We start from the raw sequence: 21,597 nt of genomic DNA, 5'->3' as shown, positions 1-21,597 counted from the left end.
GGGACAGAATCCGGCGCCCCGACCGGGACTAGAACCCGGTGTGCCGGCGCCGCTAGGCGGAGGATTAGCCTAGTGAGCCGCGGCGCCGGCCGAGGCTCACTTTTTTAAAAGTGAAAATGGGAATCTGTTAAAGTAGCCATAAGCCATTTGTAAAAGGGTAGACATTCTGACTCTTCCCAGCATAATGCTGTCTACTCAGACAACATCACACAATTTTACATTGCTACAAGAAGGCTTTGCATGAGACTTAGAGGTACATCATGATAGCTTTCATGCACAAACTTACTGAACTGCAACAATGGGCTAGGCACTTTTAAAACCCAAGTCAAGGGGCCAGTGCTGTGGCATAGTGTGCTAAGCCTCTGCCTACAGCGCCAGCATCCTATATGGGCACCTATTCGTGTCCTGGCTGGTCCTCTTCTGATCCAGTTCCCTGCTTACGTCCTGGGAAAGCAGCTGATGATGATGGCCCCTGCACCTGAGTCAGAGACCTGGAAGAAGCTCCTGGCTCCTGCCTTTGGATTGGCGCAGCTCTGGCTGTTGTGGCCATTTGGGGAGTGAATCAATGGATGGAAGATCTTTCTCTCTCTACCTTTCTCTGTCTATAACTCTGCCTCTCAAATAAATAAATAAAATCTTAAAAAAAAAAACAAGTCAAGGAGGTGTGTGACAAAAATAACTACAGTAACAAAGAAGAGTTGTATTTGAGCCAAAAAAAAAAAAAAGTTAAAGACTTGGCTAGATCATAAACCTCATATTTTAGGAGGAAAATAATTATAGAACATTAAGAAGAAAATATAAAATGTTAATACAAGAATTTTCCATGTTATTTTCTACGTCTAATGAAATGAAATATAATCTTTGGAAAATATAATATCAAATTTTTATCCTAGGTATATAAATATGATTCCAAAGGCCAGGTATGAACACCATTCTGCCTGGTTGCCTGGAATAGATGGTCACGCATCACGCACACACACTCAAGGTAGCCACATCTTCATTCATTTGGAACGGATGGAAAAATTTACTCAATTAACAGGATTTATTATGATGGAAACTTTCATGATTATATATCTTGGCTGATGTTGTTATAAAAGGCTATAAGGAGAGATTTATGGCAGAAATTTGTATAGAAACTGTTAGACAGGATCAGGATGTCATTGTGTCTACCACTTGAGTCCAGCCAATTTTCTGCAACTCTTGTGTTACATTCTTTCTCATGCTTTTGTAATGGCATTGAAAAAAAGAGTTGTGACTTCCGCATTCTCAAACATAGTAAATTCTCCTCATGGAGAAGTTTCCAGAAGTGTCATACCATCATTTTAAAGTAGTACATGAAAGCCTAAGAACTGAACAGATGGGAAAGGTATGTTTATTTACAGCAGTAAGTTTTAGTTGATTGGGGGAAAACAGAACATGAGCAATGTTACCTGGTTTGGGTAGATTCCTTTTTGTAATGTACAGAGTACTCCTGATTCGTGATGTGTATGTGTCTGAACACTATCAATAGAGAAGTATAAAAGAGGGTTCCCCTACACAAAACTGTGGATCACTCCTGGAACTACATGCTCTTGGGTTTATTTTCCCCCTAAGTGTTTGATTTCTTGCCACGAACGCCTTACCAAACTCAAAAGTATTAATGAGATAGAGTCTTTGACTGAACAGGGGAAAGACCACCCTTGTTTCCAGTGGCAGGAATCCAAAACAATTAGCTTAGGAAACAGCTATAAGATTGGGCTGCCTTCAGCTTGGACCAAAGCGTTCCACACTTGGGTCCCCCACTGGGTCCAGTGTAAGCGAACACAATTGGTAAAGCCTGGTGCCCTGTCAAGCTCCTCCAAGGACAGCAACCCCTAATCTAAAAAAACAGAATGGCTCGTCCAAGTTTTTACTAAGTCAATCGCCAAAACCCACAACTTTCCTGGCTTCCAAGGTTTGGGCAGTGATAAATATTTTCAGCTTAATAATGTGCTGACTGATTACCACACTTCAATCTAAACGCCTTAGGAGAGTTCTACATTTGAGTTCTGGTTCCCAAATCCTACAATGACAAGACTAAAAATCTTAACCAAAACCACATCCGTCATATTCTATTTTTCCAAGACTATCAATTTGTCAGTATTCTACTTTGTGGCTTCTTCATTTAGTATTTTCTTGATACAACTACATATATTTAAAGCTAATGCTATGGCAAATAAATGGCTAGCAACTGTGTGCTCTTTACAAACACACACATAATCATATACACAAGAAAATATTATTAGCATTCTTGTGTTTCTCCAATATCATTTCACAACATACAATGTATGATGCTACAACCAACTGGTTGGTTTATTATCAGTGATACTGACACATTCTTCGGCAGACTTAAAATGCTGATTTTATTTCTAGAAAAAAAAGTACCGTAAGAAGTTCTGGGTTTCTATTGCATAGTAAGGTGACTACAGATAATGTTAATGTACTCTTTAAAAAAAAAAAAAGTTTATTTATTTATTTATTTATTTGAAAGGCAGAATTAAAGAGAGGCAGAGGCAGAGAGAGAAGAGAGAGAGAGACAGAGAGGTCTTCCATCCACTGGTTCAATTCCCAAATGGCTGCAACAGCTGGAGCTGTGCTGATCTGAAACCAGGAGGCAAGAGCTTCTTCAGGATCTCCCACACAGGTGCAGAGGCCCAAGGACTTGGGCCATCTTCTACTGCTTTCCTAGGATATAGCAGAGAGCTGGATTGGAAGTGGAGCAGCTGGGATCCAAACAGGCACCCATATAGGATGCCAGCACTGCAGGTGGCAGCTTTACCTGCTACACCACAGCGCTGGCCCCAATGTACTATTTAATTCTCTATTAAAAAAAAAAAAACCTAGAAGATAGAGTTTTGGCTATTTCCACCATTAAGAAATATTAAACATTTGAAAAGATAGCTCTATTTACAGTGATTGGAAATTACACAATGTATACCTCTACCAAAACATTATGCAGCACCCTATAAATACATACAATTTTATACAGTTACAGAGAGGGGGAGAAACAGAGAGAAAGGTCTTCTATCTGCTGGTTCACTTCCCAGATGGCCACAACAGCCAGAGCTGAGCCGATCCAAAGCCAGAAGCCAGAAGCCAGTAGCTTCTTCTGGGTCTCCATGGTGTATACAGGGGCCCAAGGACTAGGGCCATCTTCTACTGCTTTCCCAGGCCATAATAGAGAGCTGGATGGGAAGAGGAGCAGCCAGGATACAAACTGGCACCCATACAGGATGCCAACGTTACAGGTGGAGACTTAGCCCACTGAGCCATAGTGCTGGCCCCACCAGGCTTTTATTTTCATTCTCATTATTTCTTTTGTTTTTATTTTAAAATTAAAATATTTATTATTTTTTGAGGTAACTTTTTTTAAAAATTTATTTATTTGAAAAGAGGGTTAGAAATGGAGAGAGAGAAAGAGAGAGACAGAATCTTCTACCCACTGATTCATTGATTCATTCCCCAAATGGCTGCATCAGTGGGGGCTGGGCCAGAATGAAGTGAGGAGCCATAAGCTTCATCTGTGCCTCCTTCAGTGTTGCCAGGGTCCCAAGCATTTGGGTCATATTTTGCTACTTTCTCAGGCACATTAGTAGCGAGCTGGGTGGGAAGCATAGCAGCCAGGGCTCTAACTCACACCCATATGGGATGCAGGCACAGCAGGGTGGTGGCTTAACCCATTGCGCTACAACACTGGCCCAATAACATATTTTTGTTTTACATTATAGTCAAAAGCTTATTTGGCTGAACTAAATAAAAAGTTCAACAAAGAAAAAGACCATAGTCTAGCAGGAAAATAGGCAAAGGCTATAAGCAATAATCACATGAAAATAAGTTCAACTTCACGCATATAAATTTTAAAATAGCCCCAAAATTTTTTAAATAGTCACACAATCATCAAAACTTTCATAGTATATAATTCCTATCAATTTGCTTGGCAAAGATTGAAAGTAAACCTTGACCACACTGTACTTGCACCTAAATGACATCAGTTTTGTGTTTGCAGGTAACAATGCAGTTTCCCAAGACTGAGAAAAACCTAAAAACTTTAGGTCTTTATTTTACATTTCCTTAAGCTACTTACAAGGTAGCAACAGTGACAGGTGTGATGAAACGGGTAATAATTGTATGCACATTACAGTCTACAACCTGGTACAGTACCTTCACTGTGACAGAAGGGACAAGGTCAGTTCCCACTTCAGCATCAGTGGCTTGCTGTAAACACCAAATTGAGAAGAGAACAGGTGATTAAACACACGGGGTACACTACTTACTACCCACCATCATAGTGAAGCTACAGAACTAACTACAGAACTTAGAGAACTAACTCTAAAGGATTTGCCGCTCTGAGGACTCCGAGAAGACTCCGAGAAGAATCAGATGAAAATGCTTCAACTGGACAGTCATGAGTTAATTCAAACATACCATTTCAAAAGTTACTTAAATGTGGAAAGTATTCATTCTATTAACTTGCTCTTTATATTATATAAAAGAAGACCACCTTGAATTACCCAGATAAACACTATGCCATTCCTACAGGTTCCTGCATTTTCAACTTGTCAAAGGTATGTTTTAGTCTGATGAGCATCATGCATATTAGATGTGTAACTAATGACACGGGGATTGTGTGGCTTTACTAGAAAATAAAAGTGGGAGTGTCCTTTTTGTACTAGCACATGTCATAAACTAATTCAATAGGCACTCTAAGCATTAGCTTGAGTTACGTGGTCCTATCTTGTAAAGAATTCATAGTATAATAGAATAAAGGAAACATTTCCTTATAACTTAGTTTTTAGAGTGGTACATTAAGAGGAAAAAATACTAACTCTATAATAAAACCAAGAGGCAACATCTTCTAACATAAACACATAAGTATGAATTCCCAGAGAACAATTAAGATCACAATGTCTTTTTCCAACCAGTGAATCATCTCCATCAGTTTTCTTATTTGAAAAAATCTTTAACTAAGAAAAATTAAGCCACTTCTAAGCAACAGGGGTCACAAAATGGTGAATGGGCATCAGCAGAATTAACAGTTGTTCGTATCATCTTCTAGTTATGGCCAGAGAAAACCATATCAAATTCGGATCCAGTTTCTCATGAGAAAGATGGGACAGCAATGTTCATCTACCCTATAAAAGACTCTATTCTAACAGAAATTCTTTTTTTATATATGAGTCCTTTTATAGTAATGATTCAAAGTAAATTATCGGGGCTGGCGCTGTGGCGCAGCGGATTAATGCCCTGGCCTGAAGCGCCTGCATCCCATATGGGTGCCGGTTCTGGTCCTGGCTGCTCCTCTTCTGTTCCAGCTCTCTGCTATGGCCTGGGATAGCAGTAAAAGATGGTCCAAGTCCTTGGGCCCCTGCCCCAACGTGGGAGACCAGAAGAAGTTCCTGGCTCCTGGCTTCAGATCAGCACAGCTCTGGCTGTTGTGGCCAACCTGGGAGTGAACCATCGGATGGAAGATCTCTCTCTCTCTTTCCCTCTCTCTGCCTCTCCTCTCTATGTGTAACTCTGACTTTCAAATAAATAAATAAATAAATAAATCTTTAAAAAAATAAAAACAGGCCGGTGCCGCAACTCACTGGGCTAATCCTCCGCCTTGCAGCGCCGGCACACCGGGTTCTAGTCCTGGTTGGGGCGCCGGATTCTGTCCCGGTTGCCCCTCTTCCAGGCCAGCTCTCTGCTGTGGCCAGGGAGTGCAGTGGAGGATGGCCCAGGTGCTTGGGCCCTGCACCCCATGGGAGACCAGGAGAAGTACCTGGCTCCTGCCATCGGATCAGCGCGGCGCGCCGGCCACGACGGCCATTGGAGGGTGAACCAACGGCAAAGGAAGACCTTTCTCTCTGTCTCTCTCTCTCTCACTGTCCACTCTGCCTGTCAAAAAAATAAAATAAAATAAAATAAAAACAAAGTAAATTATTAATCTAAGCTTTTTGCTCTAGTACAGTACTACCTAAAATCCAAGAAATGTTTTACATTTAGCTATCTACTGATTAGAAGAGAACCCAACCTCTCCTGCTTCCTGGTCTTTTCAATCCTGTCTAAATACCTAAATACTCCAGGACAGCAATTTTTGGAGAACATAAAGAGAGAATCATTTGAACAGCAAGAGAATGCCGTACATCTATCAGCCAACTAAGCAGAAACATTCCGCTCCCATACCACCCTCCAGGTAGAGTGAGAAATGGTGAGTGCTGAAAGGCCAATGTTTCAGTCAGTGCCTCCACTATGTGACTCAGCTGAGTGGATGTTCCTTTCACATAAACTGCTTTTTTCAAGTGTACCCAATCATTTCTTGGACTTTTGGCTAAGATCAAGTGTAAAGAGTACCTAATTCACTCTACTATAGCAATATTGACGTGATTTTAATCACAGTTTGGACTGGCTGTTTATACTAAGATCCCTTGCTTTGGATCACACAGATACATCACAGAAGTGGAGAGGAGAACAACTCCAGGACCAACCACCTACTTTTAAACTGTCCTAGACCACCACTGATGATGTATTCAAGAGTATAAATCATCAAACACTGAGCTGTACTATTCACCATTATCTCTCAGAATCATCAACAAAAATCTTGTACAGTCAGTACTGCTCATCTGGATTTGGATATTCTCAATACTAAGCATATGAGGAAGTTAAAAAAAAAAAAGATCGATCCAGAACAAGGATTCTACTGCATTGCTCCCAATTCCTCCTTTTTGAACAGAAATCCTGCCTAAGAAGTTCCTTAGTGACACCAAGAGACTAGAAATGTTTTCACCTAGAAAGTAATAATGCCTAAAATTTGTTGTCCTCCCTGAAGTTTCTATTTGAAGATCCAAAATGTAAACCAACTGATTTTTCCCAATTACCACTATCATCAGACTCTTTAAAATCTGAAAATTCACCTACCGACACTGAATCAAAACTAGGAGAAACCGTGGCAGAAACTTTCAAGTCATCTTCTCTCTCAGTCATGGGCCAAAGAGCTGTACCTTAAAGAAATAATAAATTAGAATCTGTTGTATAGAGTTTTCCTTTAAAGATTTATCTATACATAAAAAATAACTCTATAAGTTTACTCACAAGTTGAAAAACTAACACATGACTTGATTAGAAGCTTGATGCTATTTCTTTTCCTCTACAATATTGTGATGAAAAAATATCTCTTTATACAGACATTAGCTAAGATGTGGGCCACTGACTGACTAGCATTGGGAATTTCAATACCCTCTCCTTAACCACTTTAGGAGATGGTTAAAATAGTACAATTCGTTTGAAGGAACGTTGGCTATAACTATCAAAATGTTTGGGGTGCGTGTGGGTTTAGCCTAGTTGTTAAGATGGCCATGTCCCACATCATAGTACCTGGGTTCGATCCTCAGTTCCAGTTCCTGACTACAGCTTCCTGCTAATGCAAACTTTGGAAAACAGTAGTAATGACTCAAACAACTGGGTTCCTTCCACTCAAGTGGGAGACCTAGACTGAGTACACAGCACCCAGCCTCAGAGAGGCACAGCCCCAGCCAGTGAGAGCATTCTGGGAGTGAACCAACAATGAAAGATCTCTTTCTCTCTGTCACTCGGTCTTTCAAATAAATAAACACATATTTTTTAAAAATTCATATTTTATAACTTAACAATTCTACCCCCAAGAATTTATCTGGTATTCATAGATATGTCCAAGGAGGTTCTTCATAGTTCATAGTTCTTTTTAAATGAAAAGAACAGAATAGTTAAATAAAATACTGTATGTTCATACTGTGCAATGTTCCAAAACTGCAAATAATAATACTGTCAATCTATTTACTATTAAATGCCAAAAATACCTATTAATACTTAAAAAGAAAGAAGTAGACAATGTAACTCACATGTACATATTTATATAAAAACAAATAGATAAAACTGAATATTGGGCCGGCGCCGTGGCTCAATAGGCTAATCCTCCACCTTGCGGCGCCGGCACACCGGGTTCTAGTCCCGGTTGGGGCGCCGGATTCTGTCCCGGTTGCCCCTCTTCCAGGCCAGCTCTCTGCTATGGCCAGGGAGTGCAGTGGAGGATGGCCCAGGTGCTTGGGCCCTGCACCCCATGGGAGACCAGGAAAAGCACCTGGCTCCTGGCTCCTGCCAGGATCAGCGCGGTGCGCCGGCTGCAGCGGCGGCCATTGGAGGGTGAACCAACGGCAAAGGAAGACCTTTCTCTCTCTGTCTCTCTCTCTCACTGTCCACTCTGCCTGTCAAAAAAAAAAAAAAAAAAAAAAAAAAAAAAAACTGAATATTGTCTTGAAAAACACAAAACCTTTGATAAGGATTACCTTTAAGGAGTAGAACTAGAATCTGGGGATGACAGGAGACTAATTTTTCATATCTTTCATCATTTACCCTTCGAGTACTGTTTGAATTTTTTTTTTTTTTTTTTTTTTGGAAGGCAGAGTTATAGAGAGAGGAGAGATAGCGAGAGAGTTCTTCTTTGTCAGTTTTACTCCCAATGTCTGAAATAATCAGGGCTGGACCAGGCAGAAGCCGGGAGCCAAAACCTTCCTCTGGATCTCCTACATGGGAGCAGGGGCCCAACGACTTGGACCATCCTCCACTGCCTTCCCAGGTGCATTAGCAGGGAGCTGGATCATAAATGCAGCAGCCGGTCTCGAACCAGAGCCCATATGGGATGCCAGCACTGCAGGCCTCAGTTTAACTGGCTGTGCCACAGTACTGGCCCCCAAAATAAGTGGAAACATGTTTGTATTACATAATGAGATATTATGAATAATTGACAGAGACCCTGAATAAATAAGAAATGTAAGTGGTAAGACATGGGCTCTTTGCTGCCTACCCAACATCCCATTTTAGAAGCCTTTGCAGCGCTGCTCTAACTTGGTCGAGGTATTCACCTTCATGTCAGAGACGGTTACCTCTCCCAAGCCTCAGGGTCAAATCCAGTCACAGTGATTTCATTCCACGACCATTTGTTGTTGTAGGCATGAACGTGGGACTCAGTCCCAGCAGATGGGTGGTAAGGGAAGTTGGGAGTGGGGAGTGCTGGCACATGCTTCTGGAAAAGTTATTTTTCCCAAAGAAAGAGGTAGGCTCAGGAGAAATAGCTCATTCTTCCCTGGAAGTCCTATCTGCACATAATGCATAATGCCTAGAACTGCTGAGGAAATAGCCTCCACATGCTGAGAATCGCTGCCTGAAAACTCAGACAGCACTTGGAAGATGACACATGGATCAGCTGTCTCACAAGAAGAATAATTGCCTACAATTGCCTGCAGGCATTCCCACCAATACTGCAAGATTTGGTATGGGAATTTCCAAAACCTAAGAAGAATACAAAAAGCTGCTCATTACCCAACCAATAACCATTCTTCAATTCTTTGTTACTGAAAGAAGCCCAGTTTTATTCTGAGCAATAAAGTACTCAGCAAAACACTTAATTTCCCAGCCTGTTTTGCAGCTTGGAGCGGTCAGTGAGATGTAAGGAGGAGCTGTTCAGGGTGTAGCTTCCAGGAAACCTCCTTAAGGGGGCTGACTCAGCCGCAGATGTGAGGGCAGAAGTTCCAGAAGCCATCCTGGACAAAGAGATGACCCTGGGATAGAAGAAACTGGAATCCCTGACGACTGCGGGACTGCCAAGCCAACCCTGGACTGTCCATCAGTGGGTTTCTCGTACAAGAGAAAAACTTCTACCTTGTTGAAATTGTTTTATTTGTAAACTCTGTTATATGCAGAACAAAATCACCAAAGACAAACATTTTTAGTATTCACCGGTAGCATCAACTTAGTTAGCAGACATGTTTCAAATAAGGGACAGACTTTCATTCATATGCCTCTGCTTACTGCTCTTGCTCCCTTTTTGAAGACACAACTATGTGGACACCTATTTTAATGCAGTATCCAGTGCTTCACACTCACCCCAGGTAGAGAGTGAGCAACTGTCTACATCACAAGGAAACTCCTTTTTTTTAAAGTTCTTACCAATAGATGTTGTTGACCATGGTTAGAAAAATGCTAGGGAGAATTCACACTAATGAGTTGAGTAGGAAAGGCTTCAGAATCCATGAGCCATACAGAAATTATTACTATAATTTCAAGCATACAACATACATTCCTCATATAACTTACACACATAAAATCAGCTTCAAAAACACTTTTATTACAGTAGATAATACACACCATGTGTACAACAAAATGTACTCTTTCAATTGGCTTTAAATTATGCTGCAACTTGTTCTTTGAAAAAAAAATTTAAAGCTCTAAGTATTGCCCATAACCCTTAAGACTGTGAATTTTCTGGCAAATTAAGATCACTGTACTAAAGTAAATGACATTTAAATGAATAACAAGGTCATCAAAAAGTTCAGAGTTTTTAAGTTCTCATAATTTTCTATAATGAAATAATTTGGTACTTTTATATAATTACAGGTATTTTAATAAACAAACATACCATGATTTTATAAGAGTAAACAGACTGCTATTTTTCATATCTAGAAGTAAAATACTTTAAAAGCCTCTTTTTTTAAAGTTTCTTTGCCCATCACCAGGAATTAAACCAAATGATGGTGGCAGAAAAGAATCTGGGAATTCCAACATTATCTTAGAGTTGAGATATATAAATCATGAACTTCACACCCAACTCTGTGAGTACATCTTTAGCTTAATTAGCAGTTATTTCAAGACAAACAGAAGGATCAAGGTAATGACTAGCAAACCTTCTCAACCAAAGGCATCATGGTGGCCAGGAAGAAATAAATTTCGGTGTTCAGGGATTTTCTGAGAAACTTCATACACTAACGCTAATAAAACTATTACTAAGATATTGCAAATAGAATGGAGAAAGTCTCAAGACACAAAATTTGGAGCCAAAAGCCATATTACTTAAAGACCCTGGAAATTTGATGTTTCATTTATCTGCTGCTCTTCCCCAATTACATTTTTAAATGATAAAATGAGACTTAAAATTCCATTAATCCGAAAAGTACTAGTATCAAAAATGGAAAATAATTTGTATATTGCAATATGCCACATCTAATTTTAACCACTCGCTATTTGACACAGGGGTGCTGACAACAAACAGATTCTTAAATAATTGGAGGTACTTAAAAGACCTGAGTTTAACTGGCTTACTTTCAAAACTTTCTAAAAGAACCTGTGAAGCCAAAGCATAATAATTTCATTTTAATGTTCATATTTTTAAAATATATAATCTCAGTTCCTTAGAACCAGAGGAATATAATCTTGGTAACACAGACTCAAAAATACATAAATCTCACAAAGTGATCAAATCAGGATTAAGATTGGTCCTGTTGTTTTCATTGGCTTTTGATGCTCTGCTTCTTTTATTATTTCTACTTGTTTTAACATTTCTTTTATGTGAAAATACTCCATATTTTTTCTCATTAAAAAAATACTTTTACCTGACCTGAAAAGGGAACTTCAAGTAATGCCTTTCACATGTCCAATTCAAGCTGCAGGATCGGTGTTTTGTTTCTCCTTTTAATTCATAATAAAATTATACCCTTGTGAGTCCCAAAGTAAGATAATATTGAGTTATTCAAAACTCAGGAACTGAAAATATCATCAACCTCTGAGTCATTAGAAATCAGCATACCACAGGCTACCCTCCATTTGGACGGCTAATTAACTGCAAACATAAATTACATCGCTAAGCTGTAAATGACTACATTTCTAGTTATAAAGTAGTAACTCATATACTGCTTTAGTTTCTTCTAAAAGAAGCAACTGAAATTTTTTCAGGGTTATTAAAAGTTAATAAGTGACCACTCTAAACTTTAATGTTCTTCTCAAGGCCTAAAACCACTAACCAAAGAAATAGTTCTTCCTTTCTTAGGATTTAAAGGAAAAAATGAGATAATGTTCTCCCTAAAACACACCCAGAAAAAAGAATTACCTTATATAGGAGATGTTTTCCAGAAGCTATAATATGCAAAGTGAACACAAAGATCTTGTATACTAAGGAGTGACAATGCTTTTACAAATATGACTTTAAGCCTGGGGGAGAAAATTAACTAATACTTACAAAACACCTAAATAAAAGATAAAGTGAATTTTGCAATGAATTCCAAAATTAAATAATAGGCTGAAAATCAGATACCTTGTGATTTGTTAACATCTTTGATGATTTTTTGAAGTTCTTTCAACTCTACGTCAAGTTCATCATAGTTTAGTTCTCTAGATTCAACTTTTGGAGCTTGGAACAGAGAAGGGTCTGTCCCCAAGTATGAACACTGCAAATGACCATCATCACTCAGAGTGACTATCACTCCCTTTAAATCACTGTAAAAAGGAAGAGAAAATGAGACATAATAATTTCAGTGGATTCAGTCTTGACAAATCACATTTTAATCCAATTTGGCTTCAACATATCATTAAGAAAAAAGTTATGTATCTATTTCTAAAATTTTACTTCAGAAATTTAATACAAATACATTTATACAAATATCACTTATATTTAAGAAGTATTCTCAATCTTAAGGTGCATTTCAGGAGGAAAAAAATTTTGATTATTATCATAGCCAACATTTTGGAGGCCCTAACTACATGGTAAGTGCTGCTCTCCAGCAATGCTTTTAATCCTTACTTCCACTACACTTCATGGAATAATCAGCAGGTGAACACCGTTTGTGAAGTTGGATGGATCCAGAGATGGAGCTGAGCTGCTGACTGGCTGAAGACCAAGGATGAAGCGGGACAAGACAGAATGATCCAAAATAGGACAGCTAGTGGAGGAGTTATGGGAAGCACTGAACAAAGCGTGTGCCCATGCATATTTTCCCTGTATCTACCCTGGGATTCCTATTTGACCACTTTCTCCAGCCCACTCACCATGACTTCTGTCACGAACTCTCCTACTTAGGCAAGCAACTGGTTTGTTCTGTCCAACATGTCTCTCTCATTAGTAATCATTGTCTCACTCTTTGAGCTCCTTCTCCACCACTCTTCTCTGCCTCATTATCTCTTCATTCCCAATGTAACAAGTGTTAGGAGGTAGAAACTTTAAGATATGATCAGTCCATGAGGGCTCTGAACTCATGAATGGATTAATGTCAATTATAAAAGAGTTCAAGGCTGTGAATTCAATCTCTCCCTCTCTTTTTGACACAGGCACTCTCTTGCCTTTCCATCTTTTGCCATGGGATGACATAGCAAAGAGACCTTCAACATATGTAGTCCCTTCATGAACTCTCCAACCTTCCAGAATTATAAGACAAGTAAATTTTTCTTTATAAATTACCCAATCTCGGGGCCAGCACCATGGCATAGTGGGTGGAGCCGCCTGCAGTGCCAACATCCCATATGGGCACCAGTTCATGCCCCAGCTGTTCCACTTTCCATCCAGCTCTCTGCTATGGCCTGGGAAAGCAGCATTTGATGGCCCAAGTCCTTGGGCCCCTGCGCCCATGTGGGAGACCCAGAGGAAGCTCCTGGCTTTTGGCTTCAGATCGGCCCAGTTCTGGCCATTGTGGGCAACTGGGGGAGTGAATCAGCAGATGGAAGACCTCTCTTTTTTGCCTCTCCTTCTCTCTGTGTGTAACTCTGACTTTCAAAATAAATAAGTAAATCTTGAAAAAAATAAGAAAAAAATAATAAATTACCCAACCTCTGACCTTATGTTACAGCTCCACAAAATAGACTAATTCTTTCACTCTTCCTTCTCTTAGGCTCCCTCATTCACCTGTTTTTATTCAAAAAACTAGCTATAATGTACAAACTGTAGAAGTCTTAGAACTTAAAAATATACAAGTTGTATTTTTTTCTGAACTTGCTAAAAGAAGCAGCACAGATAAATCCTGTGTTTGCTTCCTCCCTAGCTCTCCTAGAAAAGAAATTCAAAGTTGTCACTGGTTATTTTGAATTGATACATAATGTATTTATTGATTTCTGTTTGTTATGGCATCTGTAAGGACCTTTGATTAAAAAAAGAATAGAAAAGAAAGAGGAGTGAGCATTTAACTCAGCAGTTAAGACACCCATATCTAATATATGTGCCTGGGTCCAATTCCCTACTCTAGTTCCTGCCTATAGTTTCTGTCATTGCAGATCCTGGGAGGCAGAAGTGATAGCCCAAGTAATTGGGTAACTGCAACCCACGTGGGAGACCTGGATTGTGTTCCTGGCTCCTGGCTCCTGGCTCCAGCCCCAGACCAAAATATGGAAGGAAAGGAGGGAGAGAGAGGAGAAAAGAAAGAAGAAAAATAAAGATTCTAATTATGTTCTAGTGCTTATACACCAATCAAAAATAATTAAAAAAAATTGAAATGAAAGAAGGCAAGTAAGTTTTGCCTCTAAAGAAGAGAAAAGGAGATAGGGTATATAACAGTTAAGGTATGTTAAAAATATAACCTTATTCAGACTCAATAATGATTTTTTTTAATCCCCAACTCTGTTCATGGGAAGTAGTCACCTCATTAATCTAAGAACTCAACTGGGTTCAGAGTAAGTACTATCATTGTTCAATTCTTCTGATAAGGTGGCCATCAGCATCTACTTTACTACCTGCCTTATGCACATCATACACCTTCTACAAGTCCTAAATACCATATCTTGTGGTGTGGTTTCAGAGAAATAAAAAATAGATTAATATCACTGATCCAACAGCTAAAGAACTAGACGAGTTAGGAGTCACGGGATTTGAGTTCTAGGTCCTACGCTGTCCCTACAGAGGTGAGTCAACTTGAAGAATGCTTCCTAAATGGACCTTTTCTCTACAACGAGAAGGTGGGGTTAGGTAATCCTCAACACTCACTAGGTTGTATGAATTGGTTCTGTCATCTACCTTAGAAAACGATACTCCTAAAATGAAATCATTTTCGTAAAATAACCTTGAAAAGCAACCCCATAGAATCTCTGCACCTGAACCATTCTCTGCAGGCAACTGAAGCCACCTAGTGGCTGTGGGAATCCTAACTTCCAGCCCCGAGCAGCCCTCTTCCCCCACTCGCCTTCCCTGGGAGGTGACTTGAGCCTATCCTCCCTTCCCCACAAGCCCAGTATGGTCTAGGAACATAGTGAGTCCTCAGTAAAGCCAAGGGCACTAAGGGCTCATTTTTGGCTGCCTTCTCAGAAAATGTGAGAATCATCAATTCTTGGAATTCAAGCAGCCATTTTTATTTTATCCTCAGCATTTAAGTAATCCACCGTGTAAAAAAGAGCCTGACCCAACACCGGTAGGCCTTCCCATCCAAATTTATTTGGTTTGTGAATTCAATCACTTATTATTAAATCAGTCTTGTTCCACTGTTCCCTTCTGCAAATACCTGTCATAAGTTTAGACACTAAAATCACTTTAAAAAAAATCTGAACCTATTAAGTTCCTAAATTCATATAGGAAGAGTGGACAATGGGGGATACATGCATTTCTTCACACTCATAAAGCATTTTTCACTGCTATCTATAATAAAAAGAGAGGATCCAGTGTCTTCTCTCACTAAGAGAACTTACCTAACATCGCCAGATTGTGTTGATGGTCAGAGATTAATTACAGAACTTAAGCAATTTACTTTTTCCTTACCAATGATATCAGAACCACTACATATAATTTAGATCAATTAATACAATTTTAGACTATAGATGAATTAATTTACCATTACACTTGTAATTCCACAGTAAAACCAAGACAAGCTCTAAAAACTCCAGAATAAATCAGTGGTATTTCTGACTAAAACACCTGTAACGAACAGAGATTGACTAAAGTCTATAATGCTACTTTATAAAAAAGTGATATCGCTGGGCATCATTATACAAAAGAAAAATCTTAAAATGCATTATAAATAAGTATGTATTGTTTCTATAGTTCAAATTGAGTAAGTATAAAGAGGAAAAGGAAAACACAATTAATATTTTTAAATATTACTTACTGAACACTTTACTTAATATTTCCTCTGTAGGTTAATTGGAAAGATTCTATGAATAATGGAATTTTATGCTACACAAAACCATCAACTAAATCTAGTATTTTAAAGGCATAATTAACACTGACAAAATGAAAACCTCTGAATCATTACTGGTTCTTGAAGCACATCAGCTAATTCAAGTCACCAGAATAATGTAATTTTTGAAGAACTAAGGCCAAAGATGTTAGGACACATAATTATTTTGTGATTTTAGCAATAGGGCATGAAATTAAACAATAGAGTTTTGCTCAGGAAATCTGAAAGTAATTGTTTCATCATTCAATAAACAGATCCCTGCCTTAACAATACATTAAAATAAAATTTCAAGTGGATTTTAAAAGTTAAATCTAAAAATATGAAACTACAAAAATATTTATCTTTCTTTGGGATGGGAAGAATTTTTGCTGCAAAAGAGCAACAGAAATTAAACCACATAAAAATTTTAAACTTCTTAATATGCTTAAGAAAATAACATAGTAAGAACAAGACAAATTGGGGAAATACTGGCAACCAATATAAAATGCATAATTTTAAGTTGAACCATATTGTTATTGATATTCAACTAGTTTTGATTTATGAAAACAATTTTATGTGTCAAACTTAATAGGTAAAGAATTCTTATGAGTCAATGAAATAAAATTACATCACAACAGAAAAAATTCAAGACATGTACAGATAATTCACACACAGAAAAATATAGTCAATAAATAGATGGAAAAGATCAAAATCAAATAAATACATATTTTAAAAGTATTTTTAAAAGCAGTATTTTCATTAATGCCTCAAAGTAACAAAAAATGTATTTAATAAGTCCTGCTATTGAAGAAAATACATGGAGACAGAAACTTTCATACACTTTTGGAGTACATGTAAAATCCTTTTAGAGAACATTTCAGAAATTTACATCAAATGCCTAAAGTATGTTCATTGTCTTTTACAAGGTAATGTACTTCCTTTGTTAACTGGGAAATTTAGAAACAATATATGTGATAAGAAAAAGGGGAAATATCTTTTTTAAATCATGATATATTTATAATAAAATGTTAGCAAGTTATTAAACATTATGTGTAACAAAAAATGTACTATCAGAAAATGAGCAAGAAAAAATAACAGAAGTGAAAGAAAAATATAATACTGGATAAACATCTTATTCAAATTTAATAAGGCATGTATGTATAACAGAAATAAATTAAAATATACAAATGTCAACAGAATGGTTACTCCAGCTAGTGAAATTATGTTATTTTTATTATACTTTATATCTATAAAATAAAATTAGAGGGATATTTTATTTTCTTTTTTTAAGAAAAAATATGTATGTTCTACCTTCCATTCCCAGAGACTGAATCTGAATCAACAACATAGAGATGAAACATCTTTGGAATTCAAAACATTTATTTAGTTCTCTTTTTCCAAAAAGTCCAATCTATAAAATGTGCAACCAGAAAGTATTTGAAGTATAGCTCACAAGAGATAGAAAATGAACAGCTTCTATCATTTGCTAATACAGTAAAAATAAATCAATAATAGTTTACAAAACAAAAAGTATGTGCATGGAATCTAATGGTCTCTTGCTCAAGCTCATTTTTTGCACAAGTGAAACATTTTACATTATCAAAGTCTGTTTTTATTACTATATATAGATAGCAAAGAAAGTCCAAAACCATGAATGCTCTTTCCTGCACTCAGTTTTTCCTCTCCCTCAGTAACAAGTACATGATGGAAAGCACTGCACTGCCCTTCCTTTCAAGCAGTTAGGCAATCCTTTCTTAGCCCCAAATAACTGGACAAGGGCATTTGAACGTATTTTCAATCAGTCCTTCATACTTCACTTAGTACATGCTTATTGAGCACCTGCTATACAACAACAGAAGCTACAAAGGCCAATAGGATATGGTGTTTGCCCTATAAAGAACCTTTGGCCACGGCTCACTAGGCTAATCCTCTGCCTTGCGGCGCCGGCACACCGGGTTCTAGTCCCGGTCGGGGCGCCGGATTCTGTCCCGGTTGCCCCTCTTCCAGGCCAGCTCTCTGCTGTGGCCAGGGAGTGCAGTGGAGGATGGCCCAAGTCCTTGGGCCCTGCACCCCATGGGAGACCAGGAGAAGCACCTGGCTCCTGCCATCGGATCAGCCTGGTGCGCCGGCCACAGCACGCTGGCCGCGGCAGCCATTGGAGGGTGAACCACGCAAAAGGAAGACCTTTCTCTCTGTCTCTCTCTCTCACTGTCCACTCTGCCTGTCAAAAAAAAAAAAAAAAACTTTGGTCTACCTGGAAAGGAATTTATTTTTAAAAAAATCAACTGCAATGCAATGTACAGATGCTACAGCACAGCGGGAAGACAGTGCTGTGGCCCTACATGAGACGAGTAGAGGACATAGAAGCTGGATCTGAATCTACAAGTTGACCTTCAGCGACAGAAAAGAATGGGCAGACTGAAGATAGAGGACTCTAGCCCTGGTGAACTCATTCAAATTCATAACTGTAAATTCCTTCTCTGTGAAGGCTCCTTGTTTATATCTCCAGCCAAACCTCTCCTAAATTCCAGACATGTACAAACAGCAGCCTACTTGGTATCTCCACGTGAAAGGACAACAGACAATTAAGATTAATTAATTTATTTGAAAGGGAGAGTTAGAGAGAGAGAGAGATCTTACATCTGTTGGAACAATTAAAGCTCAGCATTTCTACAAGAAAGCTACTAATTTTGGTCCTACCCTATAACTCAAACCTTTCCCTAATGCATCGTTCACATTTCTGCTATTGGTAATTCCATTCTTTAAGTTGCTCAAAGATGAAACTTAGAATAATCCTTAACACTCCTCCCTTTTTCTTATCCTGCAAAAAAAGATGGTGGCCCAGAGAAGCCCAATGGGTCCAGAGAGAAGGACAAACTGAAAACATCTTTAGGAGGTATAATCACATTACATCTTGTAATTCCCTAAGAAAAGTATTGCATCCAATTACTTAAAACAGAAACAAAACACAGAAGGACAAAACCCAGAGAAATCAATAGATTATGGTCGCTATAAGATAATAAGCAGACCTGCTGTTAAAATCCAGGCTTTGGGGCCGGCACTGTGGCCCACTAGGTTGATCCTCCACCTGTGGTGCCGGCATCCTATATGGGTGCCGGTTCTAGTCCTGGCTGCTCCTCTTCTGATCCAGCTCTCTACTATGGCCTGGGAATTCAGTAGAAGATGGCCCAAGTCCTTGGGCCCCTGCACCTGCATGGGAGACCTGGAAGAAGCTCCTGGCTCCTAAATTTGAATTGGCACTGCTCCGGCCATTGTGAACATCTGGGGAGTGAACCAGCAGATGGAAGACCTGTCTTTCTTTCTCTCTCTCACTGTCTGTAACTCTCTCTCTCAAATAAATAAATAAAATCTTTTAAAAAATAAAAATATTAAACAAAAAACAAAAAATAAAATCCAGGTTCTTTGGCTTCTGATCTGAAACTTTCCACTAGCATCTAGCTATCCTCAGAAGGCAACAAATGATTCCTCACTCAAAATGATTTTAGAGTTGACTATGTGTTCAATGAATATAAAATGCTACAGAACAAAATGAATGTATGGGCGGACGTGTAGCATACTGGATAAACATTACTGGAACATCCACAGTCCATATGCAACCACCTGGGTTCAAGTCTCAGGTCACTCCCAATTCCAGCCTCTGCTAATATGCACGCCAGGAGGCAGCAGATGACAGCTCTTGTAGTTGAGTCTTTGCCACCAACATTAGAAACCTGGATTGAGTTTCTGGTTCTCAGCTCCCAGCTTTGTTCTGGACCAGGATAAGCCCAGACCCAGGTACTACAGGCATTTCAGAACTTATCCAGTGGATAGGACCTCCTCCAACCATCTGTCTCTCTGCTTCTTGAATAAATAAAATAAATAATTCTTAAATAGCAAAAACAAAAAGAAAAATGAGAAGGAAATAATATTAAGTAAATTTTATTTTTAAATGGAAGTGTAAGCTTTTTAAAAAAAGATGTTTACTTTATTTAAAAGGTAGAGTTACAAAGAAAGAGAGGGAGAGAAAGATCTTCCACCCTCTGGTTCACTCCCCAAATGGCTGCAATAACTGGAGCTGGGCCAATCCAAAGCCAGGAGCCAGGAGTTTCTTCGTGGTCTCCCACTTGAACGCAGGGGCCCAAGCATTTACGCCCATTCTCTGCTGCTTTCCCAGGCACATTAGCAGGGAGGTGGATCAGAAGTGGAGCAGCCACTTGGACTTACCTCCAATGGTGCAACTAGAAATGTGCCAGGGGATTTCAACTCAATCTTACCAAGGAGGCAGGTACCAAAGCCAGCGCACTTGGTAAAGTGATAAGTATAAATACACAACCGATCAAAAAGATAGGGTATGTGTCGATGAGATTTCACAAATAAGACCAGTGTAAGCAAATAATGAAAGATAGTGTCGCTCCCCCTCTTCGTGGAGGAACGACACAGGACCCTGCGCTGTTCTTTCGTCTGCTCGGCCCTCCCCGGGTTTGCTGCTGGTTCTTCCCGGGTTGGCTACTATCCCTTCCACCTCCGTGGAAGGGCGGTTCCCCCTGGCCGCTTTCCCCACTTCCGCAGGGGAGCGGCACACTGCCGGCCGGTTCTCTCGGGGGCTGCACAGGTGTTCCTTCAGCTAGATGTTCCCCTTAGATGTTCCTGGTGCATGCCGTCTCTCTCCTCCTTTATAGTCCTCCTCTGCCAATCCCAACTCGGCTGCCCACACGCCGAGTACGCTGCTCTCCTCCAATCAGTAGCAAGTCCTACAGTTTATTGGTTGAACTGGAGGCAGCTGTGTAGAAGCTGTTTACTTCTCTCCCAGCGCCATATTGTGGGAGAGCAGATGCATAGAATAAGTCTTAATTCCAGTAACTCAGTCCAGTCCGGGCTGCTCCCCACAGATAGAATCAAAAGGGAGAGAATGATCCTGTGGGGGAAGCAGAACACACAGCAGACTCATAGAATGGCAGCACTCCTGCCTCAGAATCAACCCTTGGGACATTCGGATCTGGCTAAAAGGTCCATGAGAGTCTCACAGCCATGGAAAGCCATGACACGGTGGCAAAAAACAATCTAAATGAAAGATCCTGGTGAACAAGACCCCAGCAGAAGGAACAGGCCATCAAGGAGAGAGGCGCCTTTCCCTGAAGGGAGGAAGGAACCTCCACTGTGATATGGCCTTGACTAAACAAGTTCAGAGTCGGTGAACTCAAGGGGCTTCTATAGCCTAGACAGCTCATAGCAAGAGTCTCAGGTGATTGCTGACGTCATAAATAAGAGTGCCAATTGTTAATCAACAACGGGAGTCACTGGGTACATGCTCCCCATGTAGGATCTCTGTCCTTAATGTGTTTTACTATGAAACTTAAAAACAACACTACTAATCTAACAATACCCTATACCTTGTGTGGTTGTGTGAGTGCAGCCTGCTGAAATCCTTGCTTCGTATATACTAAGTTGATCTTCAGTATATGAAGGTAATTGAAAATGAAACTCGATGAAGGGCAGGATGGGAGAGGGAGTGGGGTAGGAGAGGGCCACGCGAAGGAGGGAGATTTGGGGGAGTGGGGGAGCCACAACAATACACAAGTTGCACTTTGTGAATTCACATTTATTAAATAAAAAAAAAAACTGTATAACAAAAAAAAGAAAAAGAAAAAAAAAAGAACTTAATACT

General features: G+C 39.4%; 1 protein-coding gene across 6 annotated transcripts in view; it reads right to left on the bottom strand.

The window, feature by feature from the left end:
* Positions 1-21,597, bottom strand: part of BBS9 (Bardet-Biedl syndrome 9) — a 440,716-nt gene that overhangs the window by 254,003 nt on the left and 165,116 nt on the right. For 4 of the 6 annotated variants that reach the window (XM_008261624.4, XM_008261625.4, XM_008261626.4 and 1 more), the window contains exons 10-12: positions 12,119-12,300; positions 6,919-7,001; positions 4,180-4,233 (exon numbers count right to left, since the gene is read on the bottom strand). In XM_008261624.4, the coding sequence (XP_008259846.1) occupies positions 4,180-4,233; positions 6,919-7,001; positions 12,119-12,300 (319 nt within the window). The remainder of the gene's footprint in view (positions 1-4,179; positions 4,234-6,918; positions 7,002-12,118; positions 12,301-21,597) is intronic. The other 2 variants (XM_002713746.5, XM_002713748.5) reach the window with 1 other exon arrangement.

This window comes from Oryctolagus cuniculus, chromosome 16 (assembly GCF_964237555.1).
Source record: "Oryctolagus cuniculus chromosome 16, mOryCun1.1, whole genome shotgun sequence".
NCBI classification, from domain to species: Eukaryota; Metazoa; Chordata; class Mammalia; order Lagomorpha; family Leporidae; genus Oryctolagus; species Oryctolagus cuniculus.
The sequence above is the reverse complement of the archived record's forward strand: the minus strand, read 5'-3'. Positions and strand labels throughout refer to the sequence as shown.